At 36.8% G+C, this 25,581-nt stretch overlaps 1 protein-coding gene across 9 annotated transcripts in view; it reads right to left on the bottom strand.

Annotated features, from left to right (window-relative positions):
- Nucleotides 1-9,620: 9,620 nt before the first annotated feature.
- Nucleotides 9,621-25,581, bottom strand: part of DGKH (diacylglycerol kinase eta) — a 186,259-nt gene continuing 170,298 nt past the window's right edge. For all 9 annotated transcript variants that reach the window (XM_045477782.1, XM_045477762.1, XM_045477789.1 and 6 more), the window contains one exon: nucleotides 9,621-22,479. In XM_045477782.1, coding sequence (XP_045333738.1) covers nucleotides 22,390-22,479 — 90 coding nt within the window. In that variant the 3' untranslated portion in view covers nucleotides 9,621-22,389. The remainder of the gene's footprint in view (nucleotides 22,480-25,581) is intronic.

Here is a 25,581-nt window from a genome sequence, read left to right on the forward strand (position 1 = left end):
TAGGGAGACACAGAATCCGAAACAGGCTCCAGGCTCTGATCTGTCAGCACAGAGCCCAACATGGGGCTTGAACTGTGGAACGGTGAGGCCATGACGTGAGCCAAAGTTGGCCATTCAACCAACTGCGCCACCCAGGTACCCCATCAGTTGTCTATTCTTTTATTCAGCATTAAGAAATCCAACATACTGATCAATGCATTGATTCATTTCATTCAACTGTATTAATAAATGACTTTATTTATCCACTCTACTACTATTAAATGTCTTTATTTTATTTACTACAATCTTGCAGTAAACATCCTTATACATATTTCTTTGGGCCCATATGTATATATGAGTGGAACTGTTGGATCATAAAACAGACACGTCTTCAACTTACTAGGTATTACCAAATAGGTCTCCAAGAGGTTATACTGATTTATAGTCCCACCTGCAGTGTGCACAAATTCCCATTTCTTTTAATCCTTATTAAAAACAGTTTTGTCAATCTGAGGGACCTAAAATAATATTTTATTTCCCTGCATTTCTCTGGCTACGGTACCATTGAACATATTTTTAGATATTTATTAACATTGATTATTCTGAATTCCTTTGATGGAAATAGCCTGTTCATATAATTTGCCCATTTTTCTAGTGGATTGTTTGGTTTTCAAAAATTGATTTGTATGAATTTATACAGATGGCCAAGAAGCACATGAAAGGATGCTGATAATGACTAATGTCATTAGTCATTAAAGAAATGTAAAGTAAAACCACAGTGAGATAACCTGACCTACTAGAACTTACCTCTTAGAATTGCCTTAAAAACTGATAATAACAAGTATGGCAAGGATGGGAGCAACAGGAACAAATACTCATACATCAATGATGGTAACAAAAATGCCACAGAACTTTGAAAAGTATTTGGCAGTTTCTTATAAATACATAAGTACATATCTTCCATATGACCCAGAAATCCTATGTTGTTTAACTGAAAGAAAAATACATGTTCATATAAACACCTGTATGCAACTTTTTATAAAGGTTGCATTCATAATCACTCCCAACTGAAAACACCACAATGTCTTTGATTGGCAAGAGGACAAATAAACCGGAATATCCATATAATGAAATCCTTCTCAGCAACTAAAAGGAAAAGCTACTGTTATAAACAATGAGATGGATAATTTCAAACTTTTTAAAGCTACATTAATTATATGAGACCTTAACTGCAGTGCTGATTACACAGCTCTATGCAGTTGTCAAAATGTATTGAACTGTACTAAAAGGGATGAATTTCCCTGCTGACGAATTGTAGTTCAATAAACCTGACTTTAAAAAATAAGTGATTTGTACAAGACATGTATATATATTACATATACATGTGTGCGTATCATGTATACTAATCCATGGTGGTTTATTATTTTTTTTAATTTTTTAAATTAGTTTTCTTTATTTTTGAGAGGCAGAGAGAAACAGAGCACGTGTAGAGGAGGGGCAGAGAGAGAGAGGGAGACAGAATCCGAAGCAGGCTCCAGGCTCCGAGCTGTCAGCACAGAGCCCGATTCTGGGCCCGAACTCACGAACTGTGAGATCATGACCTGAGCCGAAGTCGGACACTCAACGACTGAGCCACCAGGCGCCCTCTGATCCATTGTGGTTTATATGCTTAAAAACATTTTTTTCAGTCTGTGGTCTGTCTTTTGACTTTTATATGTTATTTATTACTTAACAGAACACTTACATTTTTTTTTTTTAATTTTTTTTTTTTCAACGTTTATTTATTTTTGGGACAGAGAGAGACAGAGCATGAACGGGGGAGGGGCAGAGAGAGAGGGAGACACAGAATTGGAAACAGGCTCCAGGCTCTGAGCCATCAGCCCAGAGCCCGACGCGGGGCTCGAACTCACGGACCGCGAGATCGTGACCTGGCTGAAGTCGGACGCTTAACCGACTGCGCCACCCAGGCGCCCCAACACTTACATTTTTATTTAGTCAAATTTATGAATCTTTTTTTTTAAATGGGCTATGCTTTTAGTGCCTCACATAAAATAACTCTTCCTTAGCCCCCTGACATAAAAATATTGTCTTATGTTTTCATTTTGACATTTGAAGTTTTGCTTTTCATATTTATGTCTTTTATTTATTAGAATTAATTTTGACTATGGGGTGAGGAAGGGATTTAATTTTTTCTTTTCTTTATGAACATCTAATTATTCCAGCACCACTTACTGGACAGTTTTTTTTCCCCCTTAACTATTAAGCATCAACCTTTTTTTTTTTAAGATTTTAAGTAATCTCTACCCCAACATGGGACTCAAACTCACAACCCTGAAATCAAGAGTTACAGGTTCTACTGACTAAGCCAGCCACGTGCCCCTAAGCATCAATTTTCTTTCTTAATGTCTAGGGAACATGACTGACACCACCCAGATTTTTCTACATACATTTTTCATCCTCTAAAATAACATGACATTTGGAGTATCTGGCTGGCTAAGTAAAGCGTGTTCCTCTTGATTTCAGGATTGTGAGTTTGAGCCCCAAGTTGGGTATACAGATTACTTACATAAAACCTTAAATAAACAAACAATCAAACAAACAAGCAAATAAAATAACATGACATTCTACAAGCCAACAACGTTGTCACTTCTGAGAGATGACATTGATAACAAATCAAGTGTTTATTATATGCTCTTTTTTAGAATAAAAATTCTAAAAAAAAAAAAAATAGAAATCAAAGTCTCCCCCAAAGTTAGTTTTTAACAATTATTATCCATTGAAAAAAAAGGAAAATCTGCATTCATGCTCGTAATATATAAACAAACTAAGAAGTATTCTAACTATATATTAAAAATTCAATATACAAAAGATGAATCTAATGCTGTGGTTAAAAATAAATACATTTCCTCAATAATATTACAGACCAGATTATTAAAATGAGGACAGTCTAAAATAAATCTAATGTGAGCCATGTACATAATTTAAAATTTTGTAGTTAACAATATTAAGAGTTAGGAGGAACATGCAAAATTAATTCCATAATATATTTTCTTTAACACGATATATCCACAATGTTATCATTTCAACACTTAACCAATGTAAGAATTATTATTGAGAAATTTTACATTCTTTTTTCATATCAGGTTGCAAAATCTGATGTGTATATCTAAATTCAGACTAGCCCCATTTCAAGTGTTCAATAGCCACACATAACTAGTGGCTACCATATTGGGTAATGAGATTTGGTCTTTCCTTCACAAAAGACTAAAAGTGCTGGATAAAATCTAAATGAAGACAAGAGCCTAGAATGTTAAGCTTATCACTGAAACAGATTTTATTTGAGGGCATTTGCTAAAAGGGCTAAATTGAGCTCACAGGATCTCAGGAGGGAGATAGTCAAACTAGAACCCACCCTAGGTGGGGAATCTAACAGGAAAACCTCCTTCCTCCATTCAGCTAAAATACCAAAAGGTATTTTGACTTACTGGGGGAGAATGTGAGGGTGAATCAAGGTAAGGGTGAATTAGAAATTAAGCTGTGCCATGGGCCAGGACTAGACCATCTCCAGGGTGGAAAGCTACCTTTAAAACATTATCGATTCTTGTGAATAAAGTAAAAAAAAATCATAAAGCAAATGACTAAATGCTTGAAATTGGATAATAATGAAACCACATGTTAAAAGTTGGGGGTTGCATGAGACCTTGCCCAGGTCTTGCAAGGGCCCAGTCTATACCATTCAGTCCTGAGCAGGGCATGGGCCTCTGCCCATTGGAGGGCTTATCATGTGGAATTAGTGTGCAATTACAAGTCTGGTGTCTGGGGGATTTGCTCTCCGGTCTGAACACCCATAGGATTTTTCCACTGAACTCCATCTCTCTGATTTAGAGACCTGTCCTGGGTTTCAGTCCATTGACTTCCCTTATGTGATTGAGCTTGTCCCTTGGATTTCTAGACAAACAGATGACCATCTTGCACTCATGAAAAGTGCCTAAAAAAAAAAAAAAAAGAAAAAGAAAAAAGAAAAAGAAAAGAAAAATTCTTTGTGGGAATGTAGCTAAAGTAGTACTTAGAGGAAAACTGATAATTTTACATGCTTTTATTAAAAATAAAGATGATATACTAATCATCCAACCAAAGAAGTTAGAAAACTAAAACAGAACAACCCACCCCCCCCCCAAACAGGAGGAAGTAATAAAGCTATGAGGAGACAGCTTTATAGATAATTCCTTCATACATTCAAAGAACAGACAGCTCTATTCTTACACAAGTTCTTTTACAGAATAAGAAAGAAGAAATACTCCCTCAACTCATTTGAGTTACTGTAAACTTGAATCCCAAACTGGACAAGGACAGTGAAATATCACTTAAGAACATAGAGGTAAGAGTTCTAAACAAAATATTGGGTGTCTGGGTGGCTCAGTTGGTTAAGCATCCAACTCTTGATTTCTGCTTAGGTCATGATCTCAGGGTTCGCCTGAGCCCTCCATCAAGCCCCATGTTTGGGGGTGCTTCATGCTGACAGAGGGGAGCCTCTTTAGGATTTTCTCCCTCTCCCTCTCTCTGCCCCTCCCCTGCTTGGGTGCACACAGACTCTCTCTCTCTCTCTTTCTCTCTCAATCAATCAATCAATAAACTTTAAAAAAGAGTTCTAAACAAAATATTACAAGTAAGATATTCTCTTTATTCATTCAACAGACATGTTTTGAAGACCAGCCAGAAGCCAAGCTTTGTGTAATGCAATGGGAATGTGATGAATAATATATATTCTCTTGTTATTAAGAGAAAGCGAATTTGGTGGGAACAAAGCTGCATTAATAATTATGATGCAATATAATCGCTCTAGTCAAGATATGCAATGGGAACACAGGGTAATAAGAACAGAGACTAGAATGTCTAAGTTTGCCTTGGCAAATTTTAGAAGGTTCCACTGGGAGATTCCTTGAGCTGAGAATTGATGGATAAGCAGGAGTTTGACAGGTAGAGAAGAAGTGGTGTTGGTAGTAGAGATAGAGAGGAGAGTAGGGATGTATTTTAGGGTAGTTGTGTGTGTGTGTGTGTGTGTGTGCGCATGTGTGTGTATGTGGAGACAGGGAAGAATGGAACAGATGAGGACAAAAAAAAACCCTAGCAATTCAGAGGAGGGCTTAGAAGTTTTCCTTTAATTTATACACAATACACAGGGGAAAGAAATGACTTTCGTTAGTATCTAAAATACTCTGTAAAGTTAACAGAGACTATAGAACAAATATGAGTAGGTATAAAAATGAATATAGGTTAGGGGCGCCTGGGTGGCTCAGTCGGTTGAGCATCTGACTTTGGCTCAGGTCATGATCTTATGGTCTGTGAGTTCAAGCCCTGTGTTGGGCTCTGTGCTGACAGTTCGGACCTCGGAGCCTGGAGCCTGCTTCGGGTTCTGTGTCTCCCTCTCTCTCTGCCCCTCCCCTGCTCATGCTCTGTCTCTGTCTCAAAAATAAATAAAAACATTTTTTAAAAATTTTAAGATGAATATAGGTTAATATTTAAGTTTACAGAATTTACAATGAATTAATCCACTATTCTTAGTGTTTAACTTTAAATTTTTGCTTAGGCTTGTTTTTGCTATTGTTTTTACTTCTATTATTTCAATATATTGAGGTCCATATAGAAAGTCTATGTCAAGATAACTTCTTTTCTTGATGAAAATAGAAACTGATTTTTACTTTTAAATTTAAAAATTACTTCAGGCCAAAAAAACTAAAAAACATATTGCCAGCATGCTATAATCACTTTCAAATCAGCTGATGTGCTTTAATAATTTGATTTCCAGTTGAAATGGCATAGTTCATCAAATTATAATTAGGCTAATTACAGTGTTCCATATTAGTGTTTCTTGTTGGTTGAAAAATTGTCATCATGTAATAATGAGCTTTTAGCCATTTATGCCTTTGGGCTGAATGAACTTTTATAGTAGTCTTAAGATATTTAATATTCTTATTATCAGTTTAATGGCCATTGGCTTCTGTCCCTTAATTGGTTATCAGTGTTGCTGAATTTCTGCAGGGATATATATTGAACAAATTATGAGAGATACATTTGCACTTGGTGAGTTCCCAGTTTGTATGACTTGGGTTTTTGAAATTCATGGACAACTGCTTGGAGCCCAGATCTTAGCCTTCAAGCTTAACTTTATTTTTGTTAGATGGTGGCTGTGGGTGAATGGAGAGGTTGGATCAGATCAGTGGTTCCTAAACTGGCTTCAGATAAGAATCCCCCAGGGAGGGTGATTAGAGGGTGCTCTGACCCATCACCCAGAGATTGCAGTTCTATAGGGCTGGAGTAGGTCCTGGACACTTTTACACATGCTTTCTGGATGATTCTCAAGCAGTCAGCTGAGCACTGGAAATTGATGAACTAGTGTTGCATTTGAAAACTTGGGACCTGTGGGCACTGACCTGTCAGTACAGGGGTTGGGATGCGGTCTGTCTCTGTAAAGAACTTTATTGGAATATAGTCGTGCTCATCATTTATATATCATCTATGGCTGCTTTCCTGCTACAGTGGCAGAGTTGAGTGGACCTGCCAGGGACTGCATGGCTCACAAAACCAAAAATGTTTACAGGCTGACCCTTTACAGAGAAAGTTTACTTACCCTTTCACTACTGGGTTACAAAATCACTTTGATAGGTGGCAATCAGTATTAAAAAAAAATAAAACAGAAAATACCAATACTATTTAATGCATGTAAATACATGCTATGTTGTTAAATTTGCTATTATATACATGCATGTTTGTAAATGTGTATATGTATGTGTGTGTGTGTATATATATATATGTATATATATATGTATATATATATATATATATACATATATATATACATATATATATATACAGATACCTGTATATACACATACATTTATGCATAATGGGGAATATGTATTTCTAATTGTGGGTAGCCGCCAAAAAAATTTGAAAAAATCAAACTATAATCTGAGGTAGCTTTCATCTGTGGACTTTGAGCTGCCAGAGTGCTTTGGCAACATGGATGTGGGCGGGAGGGAGGAGGGAGTGAGACAGGAGATACGCAGACAATATGCTTTACCTGACTCACTCTATGCTTCTTGGGGGCTGCTTCCTACTTGGTAAGGCAGTGTCACTCCTTTAAGGAATGGTAGTGCTCAATGTCCGTGTTTGTTCAAAATGTCATTGCTAGAAATAGAACCAACTAAAGTTGTGTGCAGGGTGTGAGGGTGCTCTAATGGGGCAAATACTAAATTTACAGGGTTGTCATAGGGATTAAATGTACATATAGTGCTTCAAACTGAGAGGTGCTATATGGTGCTGGGATGCTACTAGCTTTTATCTGCAGCCTCTCATTCTTACAGTTGTACCCACATCCCAGTCGTAAGACTAGCTCCCGAATGTTACCAACCATAGCACTGATTGTCACGTTTTGTGAATGCACTAGTGGGGCACAGGGACTAAGGGAGACAAACATTGGGGCCAGAGCTAGGGAAGGAAAGATGGGGTTCAAATTCTTGGACTGCTGGGACGATTCTTATTTCTAAAAATAATAATAATACAGAAAAATCTGTATTTAGACTTCCCGGTGAAAATTCTAATTTGCTAGCACTATGCTATGGTCTGCATATTTGTTGGAATCCTAACCCCCAATGCTATTAGGAGGTGGGGACTTTTGGAGGTGACGAGGTCACGAGAGCACATCCCTAATTAATGGAATTAGCGCTCTGACAAATGAGACGCCAGAGAGCTCTCTCGACCTTTCTGCCCCATGAGGACACAGAGAGAAGATGGTCTTCTATGGCCAGAAAGTGGGCTTTCGCCAGACACTGAACTTCCTCACGCCTCGATCTTGGGATTTCCCGGCCTCCAGAACAGTAAGAAATAAATTTCTGTTGTTTAAAATCCACTCAGTCTATAGCATTTCGTTAGAGCAACCCAAAAGGACAAAGACAGACTATAAACTGTTGGCTGCCAAGATTAGGAAATGGGCTTTCTGATTAATCAAGAATCGTAATTATGTAAACACACTGCTTGTTAAGAAAAGCAGAAAGAATTCGTATATAATAAAAGATAATTTGCAATGTAAAGTGTAAGTAATTTAATATGATTCAGAAAGCCCTTTGGAATCAAGCTGTGCCTCAGGGTCGCCATGGAGATGCATAAAAGTTTCGGTTGCTTTTAACAGGATGCTGAATGACAAGCTTTTTCAGAGTTTAAACTCAGGTTCCTTTGTTTCCTAATTTGGTTAGGGCCCTGGATATTTTTCATTTCTGTATAATCAATTGCAGGATTGATAAAGAGACCCCAAGGTGTTCTGGTCTTCTGATCCGATGCTTGAATCACTTCTGACTTAGTCAACAAATAGATATTGTGCATGACCATGTGCCAAGTACTTTTCCATACACTGGGTCGTACTAGTGAAAACATTTTCTTCTCACGAGGAGTTCACATTCTTGCAGCCTGTGGTTGAACACTTTTCTCAAAAGGGAACACATTCTGTGACACAGCCCAGTGCATCTTTAGACATTGCAGTTTTTCTTGCCAATTTCACTTGCTTCTCACATTTAGAATGAATGCAAAACCAATCCTCTTTGATAGTCCTTCAAAGATTTGAAGACAATTCTTACATCCAACCTCCTATCCTCTTGTATCTACCCCCAATCTCCAACCTTGAAACACCCTCTACGCATTCTCTTCCTCTGTGCTCCCCACATATGTGGTGGTGTATTTTTTTCATCGCATGCCACTTTGTTACAATAAACTGTCTTCGTCACTCGACGGTAATCTCAAAGCATTACTCACAGCTCATTACCACTGGGGACAACACCTGCCATGCATTAGGTAACAAGTGCTTGTTGGTGAACTTCAAGGACTCATTGCTATAAGGATAAACTAAACTATATTTTACCATTAAGAATTCCCCCTCCTGGGGCATGTGGGTGGCTCAGCTGGTTAAGTGTCCAACTTTAGCCCAGGTTGTGATCTCATGATTCGTGGGTTCAAGCCCCACGTTGGGCTCTGTGCTGACAGCTCAGAGCCTGGAGCCTGCTTCGGATTCTGGGTCTCCCTCTCTCCCTCTCTCTCTCTCTGCCCTTCCCCTGCTTGTGCTCTTCCTCTGTCTCAAAAATAAGTAACGTTAAAAAAACAAAAAAAGAATTCCCCCACCAGATGGATCTTACTAAAAAATAAAAGAACTGAACTATTGTTACATGCAACGGTTTGGATGAAATCTCCACGGAATTGGGCTGGGGGGTGGGGGTGGGTGGGAATAAGTTGTATACTGTATGATTCCATTAATATAAAATGAAATGACAAAATTATAGAAGTGGAGATAGAGAGGATGGAGGCAGGAGGGAAGTAGGTGTGGCTATAAAGGGCAGCTTAGGGGATCCTTGTATGGCCTTGGGGTGAAAGAACTGTCCAGCATCTGGACTCTGTCAGTGTCAACAGCCTGGTTGTGATATTGTACTATAGTTGTGCCGGATGTTATCATAGGGGGGAAATGGGTGAAAGGTACACATGATCTCTCTCTGTACTATTTTGTGCAACTGTATGTGAATCTACAATGATCTCACAATAAAAAGTTTAATTAAAAAAATAAGACTTTCTCCCAGAAAGAAAGTAGGCTTCACACATTCTCCAAATGCATTCTTTTTATTTTGAGAAGGACGATCTCAAGGCAGTGCCCTTTGGGAAAGGCATCTCTCATCATCATGTACATCGAGATCAACCATTACTCCCAGCAAAGTACAAAAATACACACATCAGTGACTTCCGTACAATAAATACATAATCATGCATCCCACAATAAAAGGCACGGAAAACTGGTCACTTAGTAGTCATAAAAATTACTAGCTACATTAACAAAGCCACCCAAATTATCTGTATAAGTAACTGTAACAATATATTCCAAAGGTGAAAACACATAAAACATCTTTAAAATAGTATGCAATAAATATCTCAATTGTATATATTTAAAAAATTATGCCATTGTAAACAGCATGTAAACAAACAAAACACATTTCCTTACCATTATTAAAAGTAATTAGAGCCAAAGTTATAACCTCTGCTCTGTCAGGTATATTTCACTGGCAAATGTGCTAAGCAGTTAAAAGTTTCACTCTTTTCTGCAGCAAACAGAGCCCGTTGTGTAATAATAAATAGACATGATCTGCATCTTTCAGATACAAGTAAAAGTTTCAAAACAGACTACCAAAATGTAGTAAATTCTTAACTATAAATAATATGGCAAAGGCTAGAGTAAAACTATCTTTTGCAATGTGAGGGACAAAAGGAGCTACACTGTCAGATTTTCAACATGATAATAAACAGGAGGCAAATAATTATGATTATCTTTATGGGAAGGTAAATTAAGTGTCCAGCCAAGTCTCCTCCTTTTGTGGACCTTTTACAGTATCGAACAAAGAGTAAAATTGTATCAAACTAAAAATTTCTTTTCCTAGAGAATGAAGAAATGGTTGATACTTTATTTATATTGATGGGAAAGAATGACTTCAAAATATGCCTATCAAAAGGTAAAAATACACACACTTAAGGTTTTTTCCATACTTACTGACAATATTTTTTTTTCCTTCTCATAAAGGAACCCTATTGCCTAACCATCAATAAATATGCAGAGAAGTTAATTTTTTATAAGTCAAATATTTTTGCTTTCTTTCATCAATATCAGTGCATTGTGGCATACAAATACTTGTAGTATATTTACTATATGCTCAGATAAGTATGCTACCTGTTAAATATTATTACTCTCTACTCCCCATTAAAAGTTAAAAATAATTGAGGTGGAAATATCAACCCATTAACTTCAAACGGAGTCTTTGAACTATACTAGAAAGCATTACTTTATAATTTTTTCCTTCTGCTGTGGGTTTACAGCCATACCTCATATATTTTGGTGTATGGCATTAATAGGGATATACGCCTTTCTAAAATGGACTTGAAATTGAATTCATGTTCTAGAAATCTATTAGCCACTTGGACCACACATAGCACCTACAGAGATTGATCTACGGGATTGATGAAAGATATACTTGACGAGTGATGGTGAAAAATTATTTATGGCTGACCTGAAAGTACAAAAACTGGACATAAAAATGGCATTAATTCTTCATGACGCAAAGTTTATTTTTTGGGGTGGAATGAGATTATTCTAAAATAACCTGAGGAACATTTGGTTTAAACAGTGTCCCCCCAATTTCTCAGACTGTAGAAAATAATTCTGAAGACAGACTATTTTATTGTATAACCAGCATCTAATCAAGTGCCCCGTACAGAGCAGGTGGAAAAATGTCTCTTACATGAGCAAAGGAAGAGGGCATTTAATTTAATTACATGCATTTTTGATTACTATTTAACTTTAGGAATTATTAACTGTAAAGCATTTTTGTGTTGACCTCTATCACAATTTGGGGATGTGGCTGCAGTGTTTTATAGAATCAGAAAAGAACAAAACAAACGCTTAGGTAATAGATTTTAGTCTTTATGTTCTAGAAGGGGGGGACAACAGGCACAAACAAGCCATCTTACATTTGCATCATAAAAAATGAAATAATCCTTAGCTATAAATGACTTGAAATCACAACAATTCAGCCTAGATCTCTGGTTGGCTATTACTTTTGAGAAACGTTCACCTTCATTATTAGTTCTGATTCTTTCCCAAATATCCTTCCTTATTTTGTCTAGGTGATCAATGCATGTGTTTATATAGACTGTAGACACTAAATGTGTCTGCGAAACAGCAAGGTGGCCTTTAGGGCATATGCATGAACTACAAACAAGAATTTGACAGCGATTTGAAAATTTTGTAAGCCTCGGTTTTAGAAACAAGAATTCAGGTTTGGTCAGATTTGGTAAACACTTCTGATGAAAAACTAACAAATGATTATCCTTTTCGAAACAATCTCTCTTCCTTGATGTTTATCTCCTGTTGGCACGTGTGCCCAGAGTGCACACATGCTCACCTGCTCATGAATACACACATCCCTCATGTGGCTCAGGGAAGTCTAAGCTTGCATTTGTGAAAGTATAAAATTATAGAGAAGTTTGGGTTCCATACGACCTTCATTCTTTCAAAAACATTTATTGAAGTCTTATTATATGGTAGCTTCACACTGAGACTACAAAGATGGAGAAATTTGGTAGGGGGAGGAAAGGCAGGCACACACACACACACACACACACACACACACATGAAATTACTGAAATGTGATGTTATTTTAACAGAGAAAGTTTCCAGATGCTATGCAACATGAATGAAATACTTAACTTTGGGAAGTCAGGTAGAGCTCCACAGAAAGTTACGAGTTTTGAATGAGTTGATCTCTAGCAAGTGATTATGCTAAGGCAATGAATTACAAAAGGCCTCTAGAGGAAATGGCGGCTGAGGATGGGAAGAGGCAAAGCCATAGAGACCCTTATCTATCACAGTAAGGGGTTAGGTTGCTATGCTCCAAAAAAAAAAAAAAAAAAAAAAAAAAAAGAACCTACCTAAGAAATTGTAGCAAAGGAATGACAAAGAAAATGCATTTCAGAAAGACCACTCCCACTCCGTTCAACCATGTGGAAGATGAACTAGAGGTAGGAAACGATGTATGTAGGAAAACCGGTTGCTGAAAAACCACGGCAAAAGCACAGGAGAGAAAAATCACGAAGGTCTGTATCGGCAGAGGGCTGAACTACGGCAATGGAACTATCACTTTACTGCATATAATTAGAAATGGAACATAAAACGCCAATGCAACTTTTGAGACGGACAAAAAATGAAATATGCAACTGCATAAATACTGAGAAAACTTTGATATATGAAATGCTTTTGCAAACACAATCCAAAAACAAGATTGGGGTTAAGCACTTGTTTTGTTCCATATTTTAGTTCAGGAGTTTCTTGGCAGAAGCAGGCAGTCACATCATGTTGCTATGAAAATTATGCCATCTCAAAAGCTTTTTGAAAGCTTTTCAAGTCAAAGAAGGAGAGGAAACAAAAGAACTGTCCAAGTTCGCAATTCATTCATCATTATGTATATTAAAAAATCGCTGCACAACAGATTTGTAAACAGGGTAGGTTCTAACAGAAGTTATAATTAATGTTAATTATACTAGGGCTGTCTGTATATCAGGTCATTGTGAGACACAAATACCCAGAAAAATAATTTCTTTCCGTCACTCTACCAAATCATTCTGGAATTGTTTAGAGACCCGTCTTCATGAAAACTAGGCTGTGTCATTAAGACAGATCCAAATCCCATGCAAACGAGTTCTGCTTTGGTCTTTTCTCTATATCATCCAGTTTACAGCCTCTTATAATTTCAACATTTTTAGGGGAAGGGGATGTAACAGGACTTTCAAGTTATCATATTATGCTATATTCAGGACAAAATTTTTAAGTTATCAGTTAGTGACTGAATTCAAATGTTAGGTAAAAATAGAAGGCAATATTCACTTACCTTCATCGATATTTAATGATTTTAACATGGTTATTCGAATTTTTTCCCCTAAATTGTACTCAGATTTCCATTATGGCAATAATTAAAATAATCTCCAGTTTAGTTTCTTTACAGGAAGTTTTGCAGGTACTTTTCATGAGGGAGTACCATTCCACAGCCAGGAAATGTAGCTAACGATCCATGCTTCAGATCAAACAGCAAGAAAACCATTCAGAATTCATTTAGTACAGAGAGCAAGCGATGTCACAGCATGAAACAAGTAAGTCCCGTGTTTCATTTTTGTAACCACTGATTTAAAGTGACATTTTTCTCTTTTGGGTGTTAATCTAAGAAAAGACATGAAGGTCTTAATTAAAAAAAAAAAAATCAACCAATCTGCTACTATACAATGGTTGTTTGCGGTGAATGTAGAAAAAAAATGGATCTGAATTTCTGAAGATTTTAGAAATGAGAGTTTAGCCTGCCTTTAAATGAATAATATGAACCTGTAGTAAACAGGTGAAAATACCCATCCCCTACTCTGCTACAGAGAGGATTAATGTAACTTCACTTTCATTTCAAACGCAACATCAAGGATATTAATCTGGACTTGTAATCTTCATGCTATAGTTTTGGAAGTCTTTCTTTGTATATCAAATGACAGTGGGAAAGAACTGGTAAATTTAAGGGGCGCCTGAAGGGCTCAGTCGGTTGAGCATCTGACTGGCTCGGGTCCTGATCTCACAGCTTGGAGTTGAAGCCCCTCATCAGGCTCTCTGCTGTCAGAGTGGAGCCTGTTTCAGATGTCTGCCCCTCTCCCACTCACTGTCTCTGTGCTCTCAAAACAAATACACTTAAAGAAAAAACAACTGGTAAATTTAAGTATGACTCACGCTTACATCATTTCTTCGGTAAAAGAAGAATTACCAAGTACTTACAATTGATCATTTTGAGTGCTATGTCTCATTGGGAAAACTGCAACACCAAAACATACATAGTTTGTCGAAAAGGCATAGCGAGCCAGTGCCAGAGTCAGTTACAGAACCACCTAAATCTAAACCATATATCCATCTTCAGAATCATATAATTCAGCTATTTATAATATTGTAAATTCTAATAATCTTTTGTTGTTTCAAGTAAAAGGAAAATCTATCACTGCTAACAAATCTCAAGGCTTAGCAAGTTCATGAAAATCTCTTCAACTTGTGTGGTATGGTCTGATCCACATTTACAAATATTCTACAGGAACTAGCTAAGTCCTTCTGACTCATTCTCCTTCTGTCAATCGCAAAGTTGACAAAGCACAGACATTTGCTTTGTAATAAACACAAATGATGAGGTCATCCAAACTACCTGCCTAAATGACTTCTAAATTGCAACAGTGGGATGAGCTCCCTGAATTCATTGGCTATTTTGGTAACATACAGATACAGTCTCAGACATCATTGTGTAACTATTTTGGGTTTTGTGGTATTGTGCCTACTAGACATGGAACACATGTTCTGTGTTTCTACCATACAAGGTGAAAGATATCTATGTTCAAACTATTCATTTCCAAATCTTTGGCAAATATCCAGCTCAAGCTCCATTTTCTTTATAATGTTTCCATATTTCCATATAATGTTTCCCATATGTTTTTTTCTGCCTTTAATCATTGCTTATACAACAGTAAAATTAATATAAAACTCCATATCTTTAAAATTATAGTAAATTCTTAATCTCCTACTATTGTTCTTAAATAGTTCACAATTCACCTATTGCTCACACTGTAAAACAATAAAATGGTTGAATTTAGGGCTAGTTAAATTGTTTTCTTTGGTATGCAACATTGCCTCACCTTAAGTCAGAACATGTGAGTTTATTCTGGTTGGTAGGTTATGCCCTTATGTTTTCAATTTCTAGCTTTTTAAAGAGTTGAACAGAGAATACTTTTTTAAAACAAAAATAACTCAAAACTCAATTCAAGCCTCACTAACTTAATTGACAGAAACAAATAAAGCATTAACCATCATGGTTACTATTTGTAAAGTAGACAAGAGTCAAATGCAAACACGTGTTCAAAAATATTCACCCTGGAATCTAAAGCTGGCCCCTTGAAGTACACGGTATTTTTGGGGTTTGAGAATTTCAATGTTCAGTTTAGTGTTATATTGGCATACAATCACAGAGCTCTCTCTCTTTTAAAAGAAAAATGGAAAGTTTATCACAGAAGTTCTGACTTGAAGATAAAATATATATTGGCAAAATCTAGCACAGTGAATCCCTTGGTTACATTAAATTCTTAATATTGGCGATTTTATTTTGGCTTTATGCCTTTTTTCCATATGTATTTTAAATATGCAAATTATTTTTTAACAAAGTCCCTATTACTATTCAGTTACCTACGATGGTAAAAACAAAAAAATACCATTTTTTTAAGAAGGAAAAAAAACTGGGCATCTGTTTGACAGAAATGAGTACTTCAAGTACGTAAGTAAATCGTTAACAGAGCTATTATACCCTAAGCCACAGCAGTAACAAAGAAAAGAGCTAGAATATGCATTTTGTATAAAGATTAAATTTCACAACATAATAAATAAATGCACTAATTTATACAACTTGAGAAAACCTTCTACTGATGATCACAAGTAATACTGTCTTATTATTCAGTTTGTTGATATGAGCACTGCCTCACACAGAGATTCAAAGGTAGAATTCTCACCTCCAAAGCCACAAAATATACAAAGCTGGTTTGTTATTAAATATTTTGTCTGCCAAAATTCCTGCAAACTAAAATACATCTTGGCAGTTTGAATAACCAGCATGATAATTATTTTGGTATCAAAAGATAAGAAAAATTTTAATATGAAAATTAATAAAACCAGTAAAAGGAGAAACCTGTTGTATAAATAGACATTTTAACACAAAAGTGAGACTTTTATCTCACTTAAGAGGAAGAAACAAATTTGATACAACTTACGTGAAGATTTGAAAATAATTATCATATCTTCCCAGCTCTAGATAAATATATTACTCCAATTTATTAATCATCTTCAATATACAATATATAACTCACAAAACTGGGAATGTTACAATACCAAAACCTTTCACAGCACTAGTTACCAGTTACCAGAACTGTAAGAAATCTTTAGCTACATATCAGCTTAATACTTAGAATATACAAATAGATATGGCTAACCTGTGGTAAACAATAGTGCAAACAGTAAGGACCACAAAATATATTTTTTTTCTTTTTAGCTTGTTTATCTAACTGCATTATCCTACTTCAATAGCATCATCAATGGAATATGAAACTTATCTTAATGCATTTTAAAAGTATCCCTATGTTCTTTTAGGTACGGTTAATTTACTCTTGAAATGCAGTTCCTATGAAATACCCAGGCTATTTATAAATTCCTATACAATGAATAACTTGTAGCTAAAATGAAATATTTTAGGTGGAGTTTTTATAGCTTTTAAGTAGTGGCTTGGTTTCTATTTTTCCAACTTAAACTTGGATGTGCATAAGAAATTAAGAGAGAAGATATAAATATATGTAAATAGAAGATTTTAGTTACATAAGGGGAATCAATCTGTCCATCTACAGTAGTAATATGGGTCTTTATCTTAAACATTGTTACTGAGTTTAACGAAGTCTCAGTTACTGTTAAAGTTATTTTCCCGAAAATAACAGAAAGAAGTATACAAATAGGTACAGTCCAGCTGTCTTTTATCTCTCTGTTCTCTGTAATGATAAACATTTACAGTTTTTTCTTCTAACAGAAATATCTCAAAACAAAATCTGAAGACAATAACAAAAAGGAACAATAATAAAGGTAAAGAATCCTTTGGGTATTATAAAAACCAATAATCTTTGCCTTTTTAAAGTTTTGCGTGTTTCTTTAAGAAGGCATCCGATTGCAAAGGCATTGTGTTACCCATCCGACACGGAGATTGCTACACAAAAGTCACCTGGGAGATGCCATAGCAGAGACTGGTCCCAGGCCCCATGGCCCTCGGCAAGGGGAAGCCAGAGGGGGAGAGGTGAGGCTACCGAGTGCTGTGGGAACTGCCCAGAGAGGTTATTCCATTGACCAATAGTTAGTATTTGAGGAATCTTCACGTTTCACTCTTTCCAACTGACTTTAAAAGCTTGGTGTTTTAAAACTGCCACTTGTATTATTACCAAACTCTGAACCCATGGTTTTACCCAACTTGCATCTGAAAAATGCAGGATGAGTTCGTTTGGCAGGAAGAGGGCAGGAGAGATCCTAAATGTCAAGGTTGAGAGATGTTAACATTTAAGGAACTTTAGTGAAAAACTATATCCTTGTAGGATTCACATGTGTAGAACATGAGAGTCCATTGTGTTGTCAGTTCAGTCAGAAATAACAGATAATGTACTTTAGAAATGATGTATATATAAGTTTCTGCTGTAATTTCTAAGTCATAGCTTTGCATGAATATTTTCTTTCTTGATGCCTGTTAAAAATAACTTCTATCAAGACTCAAGTGGTGCCCTCTTTATTCATTAAAATTAGCTAAAGAATCTGTAGCCAGTAATGTTTTGGTAAATGATATCAATATGTAAAAATTATTAAGTGAAGGATTACTGACAATATATCATTGGGAAAGATCTTATTACAGAATAAAATAATTTGTATTTTGAAGATCAAAATATATCTCAGGTACTATTTTAAGGAATTATTAACTGTCTGAAAATCAAGATAAATTAGCATTAAAAAAAAAAAAAAGTCCAGCAAAACACACCTTCCCAAGAGATTTAATGACACATTCACTTTACTTGGAATCATTTTGGCTCTTTTTTTTTTTTTTTTTCCATGCTTACTGGTTCATTTAATGTGTGTGTGCTGTTTGTATCCTCAAGCATGAACTACATCAACAGGATAATCTGCTGATAAGAGAAAGTGAAATGTACGAGCTGTAGGAGACTGACCTGGTCTTTACTTATCTCCTTACATATTCTTCTGAAATGTTCCCTGTGACTTAAGTTGTGAACAAATGAGAATGTGACATTAGCAAGAAACTGAGCAAACATAGATTGTTAGTGACTTCAACATGAGGTAGGGAGCTGGAGAGAGGCCAGTTACGCCCACCAGCCCATCCCCTTTCTATCTTAGCTACCCAAATACAACTCCTGGGTAGGCAGGGTTTATCTAGAACCAGAATTAGGAATAAGCATTCAGAAGAAAACTTAGCAAAGGTGATGAATGAGCTAAAGCTCCTTTCTGGGATTTCTAGGAAGTAGTGGGTTGGGGAGTGAGCTATTCGAGGGCTTTTTGAAGCATTCGGATCCCTAATATCTGGGAGCGATAAAATGTGGCTAGGCCAGTGCTAACCACCACCAAATCTTGTTTACAAAGAAGATTGAAATTCAGTAGGTCTGGAGGGGACCTGAAATTCTGCATTTCTATAAGCTCCCAGGTGGCATGGATGCTGCTGGCCCAGGGACCACGTTTGAGTAGCAATGATCTAGACCAGTGTTGGCCAGTACGATTTTTGCAATGATGGAAATGTTTAACACCTGCACTGTCTATTGTAGTTACTGCGCACTTGAAATGTGGCTGGTGCAATGGAGAAATTAACTTTCTAATTAAATTAATGTAAATTTAAACAGCCACATGTGGCTAGTGCCTATAATACTGGGCAGCAAGGGTCTCAACATTCACAGGTCATCTCTTCTCAGCCAGAGCAATCTATATCACGGTCCCGAAATCATCTAACCCGTCCGTTCATTTAGATTAGCAAGTTTCCTTTTTTAAAATGTGAACTGTAAAATTCGTTTTCTTTAAACCGTTTTCTTCCTAGCACTTTGTTCAGAGGATCCGCAACAGGCACTCAAGCGGGGAGAGGTGAAAGCAGTCATTCTGTAGTATGGAAGTTGATGAAGAAAGGGTAACAAAGAGTAGTGAGAATCTGAGCAACCATCACTGCATTGGGCATGTGGGAAATGGGAGGCCAAAAGCTGGCAAGGAAACTCAGAAAGGGAGGTGGAATAACACTGAAGGGAAGAATTGAGTCCTTTGAAATTTTACTTAGGCCTGACCCTGTCCCTTTCCTTCTTGAAAAGCAAGTTTTGGAATGCCTGGCTGGCTCAGTCACTGTAGCATGTGTCTCGGTCTCGGGGTTGTGAGTCAAGGCCCATGTTGCGTAGGGAGATTACTTAAAAATAAAGATCTTAAAAAAAAAAAAAGGCAAGTTCTTCCTCACGGAAATAAGACTTGAAGGAAATGGATGCTGGCTGTGATTCCCCTTCACCTCTCCCAAATTATCCAGGTGTGGGAGAGCATAGCGGGGAGGAACAGTACAGTTACAGCTGACAGTCAAGAGTAGGCTTAAGCTTCTCACCTCAGCTTCTGAATGGATCAGGGTACAGAGGCCACAACTGCACTCCCCTGAGCTGGGATCACCTCCCAGAGAGAAGCTCTTTCTACTTTCTATTTGTAGCTCCATCTACTGTAAGAAGCTGGCTCCTCTGTGAGGCTGACAGGGGCCTAAGGAGGCTCTGAGGATACCATCTTGGCAAACAGGTGTGGGCAAAGTCATGTGGGTCCTACACAGCCATGCATAGACAAAGCATACAGGAAAGATTGCTCTAATTTAACGACAAAAAAAAAAAAAAAAAGAAAAAGATACTGAAATTGTCATTTTAAAGGATTTTCCTCATCCAAAAGCCATCTGCAGGAAAACTCTAGTTAAGAGTCTATTAACTGAGGTTTTACAACATAAAGAGTTATTACCTAAGAGTAAAAAGATCAACATCAGCCAAAAAAAAAAATTAATCATTTACATCTTACTCTCAAATTCTGAACATGTAATACCTTAAGTCTCTTCTATTGGCAAAGGCGTATTTCGGGTGAGTGAAAATCAACCCAAAATTCATTTGTGAGTCCCATGCCTCTCTGCACCTACATTTCTCTTTTTGGTAGAGCTGGACAGGTATCTGTGACCTCAGCAGAATTCCGAGACTCTGCCATCTCTATTTTAATTTCACAGGGAAGTGCCTGGAAGAGAGCGGGACAACTTGCAGGGGACAGGGGGTGCGGATTATCAAGGGACTGGAAGAGAAGCCCTTTGATTTCATAGCTGAGGGTAACAATACACTTACTAAGTGAGTGGCTTTTTACTCTTTCATGCTACTTGATATAATTTCCTTTGAAAATTTTCTATTTATTCACAACTTAGACAGGTGGAATATATAGTCAGACATATTTGGTCAGGAACCCATCAGGCTCATTTATTTTTAAGATGTCTTAATTTTGTGATTTTACTAGTAAATATGCAATGTATAAATAAGAATAAAGTGTCAAATGTTTAAACTTCTTTGATACAATTAAATTATGTCTGACAATAGTTCATTTTAAGTGCTTTCCCGTTAATATTTCTCATTAAGCATTTGGCAAATAATTGTCTAGAAAATATCAGTGAGAGTACATTTCAAGATTATGTGTGTTAAGCATGAATATACAAACATGGTATATGTGTATAGACACATATATGTGTATATGTGTATGTGTGTGTATTTGTATCTACAGAGCACCTGCTTAGAAGGCTACTTCATGAAAATTGTTTACTTCTCTTATATAGGAGATTTTGAAATATTACAATTAATTTTTGGTACATAACGCCTAAAGAAAGATGGTCTGAGGATATTTTGGTGACTTTTTAACATGTATGCCTTTGGCTTTCAAAGATTTGATAATTGTAATGTTGACTCCTACTGAGCTACACTGAAGTAGAGTGGTTTAGAAACAAGAAAATAATACCTGCCTGATATAAGAATTAGGTGAGATAATAGTAATAATGGTATAAGAATGAGATGAGATAAAAGCCCTTAAGAAAAAATGTAAATCTCTTGTTGGGAAGTTGTGTCAGTAGTCACTCTAGCTAGTGGATAAGTCTGGGTGACCAATCGGCATATGATCAGTATACAAATCCCAGCTGAGACCTTCAGAAAACTGGATGTCAACAGCCCACTATATTATAAATACAAACAGAGTATTGAATAAACACTAAATTAAAACCAAAGATAAGAACAAAATGTGGGAATTTTGGTTTGGGAAGCTATAACAAGTTTTGTTCGGCAATAGAACACATACTTTTATGAAAATATCCAGAAAATTTTCCTACTGTGCATACCTAGTGTTGATAATAGAGTGACATAAAATTGGCTTGCATAAAATGTGTATCATTTGTTGATTATGGCACAGACACGTGTTCACAAATTCTCAGATACAGAATATTTATCCAAAATCCCACATCAAAGAACAGAAAAGTGCCTTTAACCAACAAAAAGGTACTTAGGCAGTAATAAATTAAATTACATTAAAACTGACATGGAAGCCAAGTTTTAAGATATTACATGTGACATGCAAGAAAAAGAAAGACAATTCAGGCAGGAATGTCGTGCATTAAGATTTGCATTCATTCATAATATTTGAGGGGTTTTAACCATATTCTATGACCACTGAATGCTAGCAAAGTGAGGTGATACCCATCTAACATTCAAAACACAGCTTAATTTACATCTTAATCTCCTAACCAACTATTTTAAGGAAGAAGCCAATGCCTCCAATAGTGAAACCTAAGAGTTTTAGCCACATATTGTTATGCAGTCACAGAGTAAGAACATTCCATCTGACCAGGTTTAAGGAAAGTAAACATTTCCATCTTTTAGACAATGCAATTGTCTCAGATTCCTCCTACCTTCTTACTTATATGAGCATATTTTAACATGTCAAGTTTGCACAATAAGGAAATGGCTTTGTGGAATGTATTTTTTTGGCACGAAAATATTTTCTAATACCTCAAATCAAAATTTTCACCCACAGCAAAATATCAAGCCACAGAGGTGCTCAGTGGTGCTTACTTTTCTAGGCAGAAGACTACAGAAACAGACAACTGCTTCCAAGAGCTTTGTATTAAATAGCAATTACTTCCCTTCCAAGGAATAGCACCAATGTGATTACACCTCAGACTGGGGAGTGCTCCTTCCAAGCTCTTTAATTCCCTGGAGAATTCGCTTCATATGGCCCACTTTCGTTATCCCCAGGTCCTGAAAGAAAGAAAGAAAGAAAGAAAGAAAGAAAGAAAGAAAGAGGAAAAAAGGTGGAAAGAGAAAAAGAAAAAAGAAAGAGAAGGAAAAGAAAGAAGTTTATTGACCAGAGAAGACCGAGGTTTAAATATTTCACCAGCAAATAGTATAATTAGCATCCAGTTCATTTAGTTTAGTTTATAATCAATGATTTAGGAAGCAAAAACTATAAAAGTCAATTTATAAAGCAAAAATTGCCAACCAGTAAAAAAAAAATCGCATCCTACACAAACTCTTAAACGTTAACACTGTCATAAATTATACACAATACAGTTCTTCAAGAGTCAAAATTGGTTTCTCCTATTCTTCTTCTTTTTAAAACACAGGTCCTTTTGGGATCTCTGAGAAAAGTGGCATGTGACATCAGGGCATCCACAATTAGTCCTAAGGCAACCATGCACATCCTTCCTAAAGTAGTAAACTTAAAAGTAAAGCCTAATCCTAAAGAAAGATATTAGTGGCCACCACCTACATGTGGAATTTAAATGCATTTACAGTTACATTTAGAGTCTTTGATTTGAGTGGTCTATTTACATATCCTTTCTACTTTGTAATGCAGAAGTATAAAAAAATTACATAAACATAGCTCTCTGTGGGTTGATGCTTTTCCTCAAAACACTCGTGGCTCCTTTGCCTCAGAACTCTCCTTGTTTCTTACAGAACTCTCTTTCTATAAAGAGCCAAGAATTCAATATTTAGCTTTCAGAAGTGGAGGATGGTTCCAGAGTGTGCAGCACACAGCAGGCACCTGGCAAAGAAATACTTGTTGCAGGAAGGAAGGAGATGCACACAAGACAGCCATGATGCTCACTACCTGAAAAACTAAAAGAAAGGGTGAAGGCCTCCAAACCCTGTAATTTCTTTTTTGTTTAATTAGCTTTTATTTTTTTTTTTATTAAAAAAATGTTTATTTATCTTGAGAGAGACAGAGAGAGAGAGACAGAGAGCAAGCAGGGGAGGGGCACAGAGAGAGGGAGAGAGAATCCCAAGCAGGTCCCTCACTGTCAGCACAGAGCCCGATGTGGGGCTCGAACTCATGAAACTTGAGATCATGATGACCTGAGCCGAAATCAAGAGTTGGATGCTAAACCGACTGAGCCAATCAGCCGCTATCACCCACCGCCATAGTTAATTTAAGTGTAATGGGTATGATCAATTTGCTAACAGGTGAAGTCAAACAAATTCTGTATAAAACAGAGGGTTTGGTATATTTGAAAATTAGCAAAAAGATGGCTTCCAAAGTAGCATCGAAAACAGGATTATGAGGTACCACAAAATCATGTGTCTGAGAAGATAAAGATTCCAAATATCCATTCTATTTTGTAGGCTAAGAGCATTATTTATTTTTAAGCTTTAAATGAAATAGATGAGAGTATTTGAAGTGCGTGCACACATGTGCTCTCTCTTCCACATACTCTATGGGCTCTTTGAATTCTATAGCAGTAATGCTACTGACACTTTTTTTTTTTCCTGACAATTTTGAATCTTTCTAGAAAATACTTTTTCTACAGCAAGTACTCTTTTCCAGCCTGAGATCATTTCTAGGTCATGCTTCTACAATATGTAACTGACCCTGAAAAATATTTTCTCATATGACACCAGGTCATTCTATTTTATTTTTATTTTTTTTAGTGTCTATTTTTGAGAGAGAGAGAAAGTCAGAGTGTGAGCAGGGGTGGGGAGGGGCAGAGAGAGAGAGAGGGAGACCCAGAATCTGAAGCAGGCTCCAGGCTCTGCATTGTCAGCACAGAGCCCAGTGGAGGGCTCAGACTCACGAACTATGAGATCATGACCTGAGCCGAAGTCGGACACCTAGCCGACTGAGCCACCCAGGTGCCCCAACACTGGGTCATTCATAACCAGTCTTAAGGAAGTGTGTGCTAAAATAGCAAATTCAAAAGCAAGACCAAAACCTAAAGAAAAATAGCTGCTCCTGCTACCTAACTTTGAGATATAAATGCATTTACAGTTGCATTTCGATTCTTTTATTTGAGTGGGATATTTAAATATTCTTTCTGCTTTGTTAATATAATTATCTGATTAATAACTACACTTAATATTAAATATTTTATTTCAGGCCATATGCACATTGTATTCTTGAGAATAAAAACTTCTCTGGGAGAGGCAGACTCTACTCAGAATTACCAATTTAGTGTAATGAGATGAATGTTTTCCATAGAGTTACACTAACTCCTAGCTGTATTTTCTTTATTTTGAGTTCAATACTCTCATGTCTTCTAGGAGTTAGGCTGTGATAAAGTTATGCCATGACATCTGTTACACCTTTCTTATTTTTTCATATTCTTTATTAGTGGCCTTTTCTTTCTTTGGATGAATAGGCCTGATTTGGCAAAAACATACTTTGTAGACAGTTACCTTTGTAGCCACACATATGCAACTTTCCAAATGGAAAAAAACAAAAACCAAACACACAAACAAAACCACTGCATCTTTACCATTTTCTTTGGTGTCCCTCACTTTTGCCTACTGTCTTCCTGGAGGTGAAATAACGTAATCAGTTTATTTGTCTGCTAAAGCACCTTAGAAATATTTTTCCTTTCCCACCATTACAGGGTCACATTGCTATCTCTAGTCGTCTTGCTAATAAGAAAGTAACACTCGAGCCAAGATCTGAGCAGGAGTTAGCCAGGTGAGGAGGGGTAGTGAGGAGGGGCAGGGCTGGAGTGGGACAGCAGAATAGAGGTTTGGTTTTTGACACGTGAAGACTGACACCCCTGTGTGATAGGCAAGTTTCAAGTAGAGGTGGTGATATAATCCTAGAGCTCTCAAATGAGGTCAGGGCTGGAAATACAACCCTGTGAGCCACTGCCATATTCATGGACCATACCTGAAGCAATGGAAATGGGTAAGACTACCCAGGGAGTAGGTAATCCTTTACCAACATTGGTAGACTTTATGCCAAAAAGTCTGCTCCCTCTTACAGCTACACCCAGAGAGCAAGGGGAGCTCATCTTCTACCTTCATGAAGGTTTTGTCCGACAGCTGGTTCTTTCCGTAAAATTATTTTCCTTTTCTCATTCCCTCAGACCGTGTTTTAGAACC

The sequence above is a fragment of the Leopardus geoffroyi genome, chromosome A1, assembly GCF_018350155.1.
Source record: "Leopardus geoffroyi isolate Oge1 chromosome A1, O.geoffroyi_Oge1_pat1.0, whole genome shotgun sequence".
NCBI lineage: Eukaryota > Metazoa > Chordata > Mammalia > Carnivora > Felidae > Leopardus > Leopardus geoffroyi.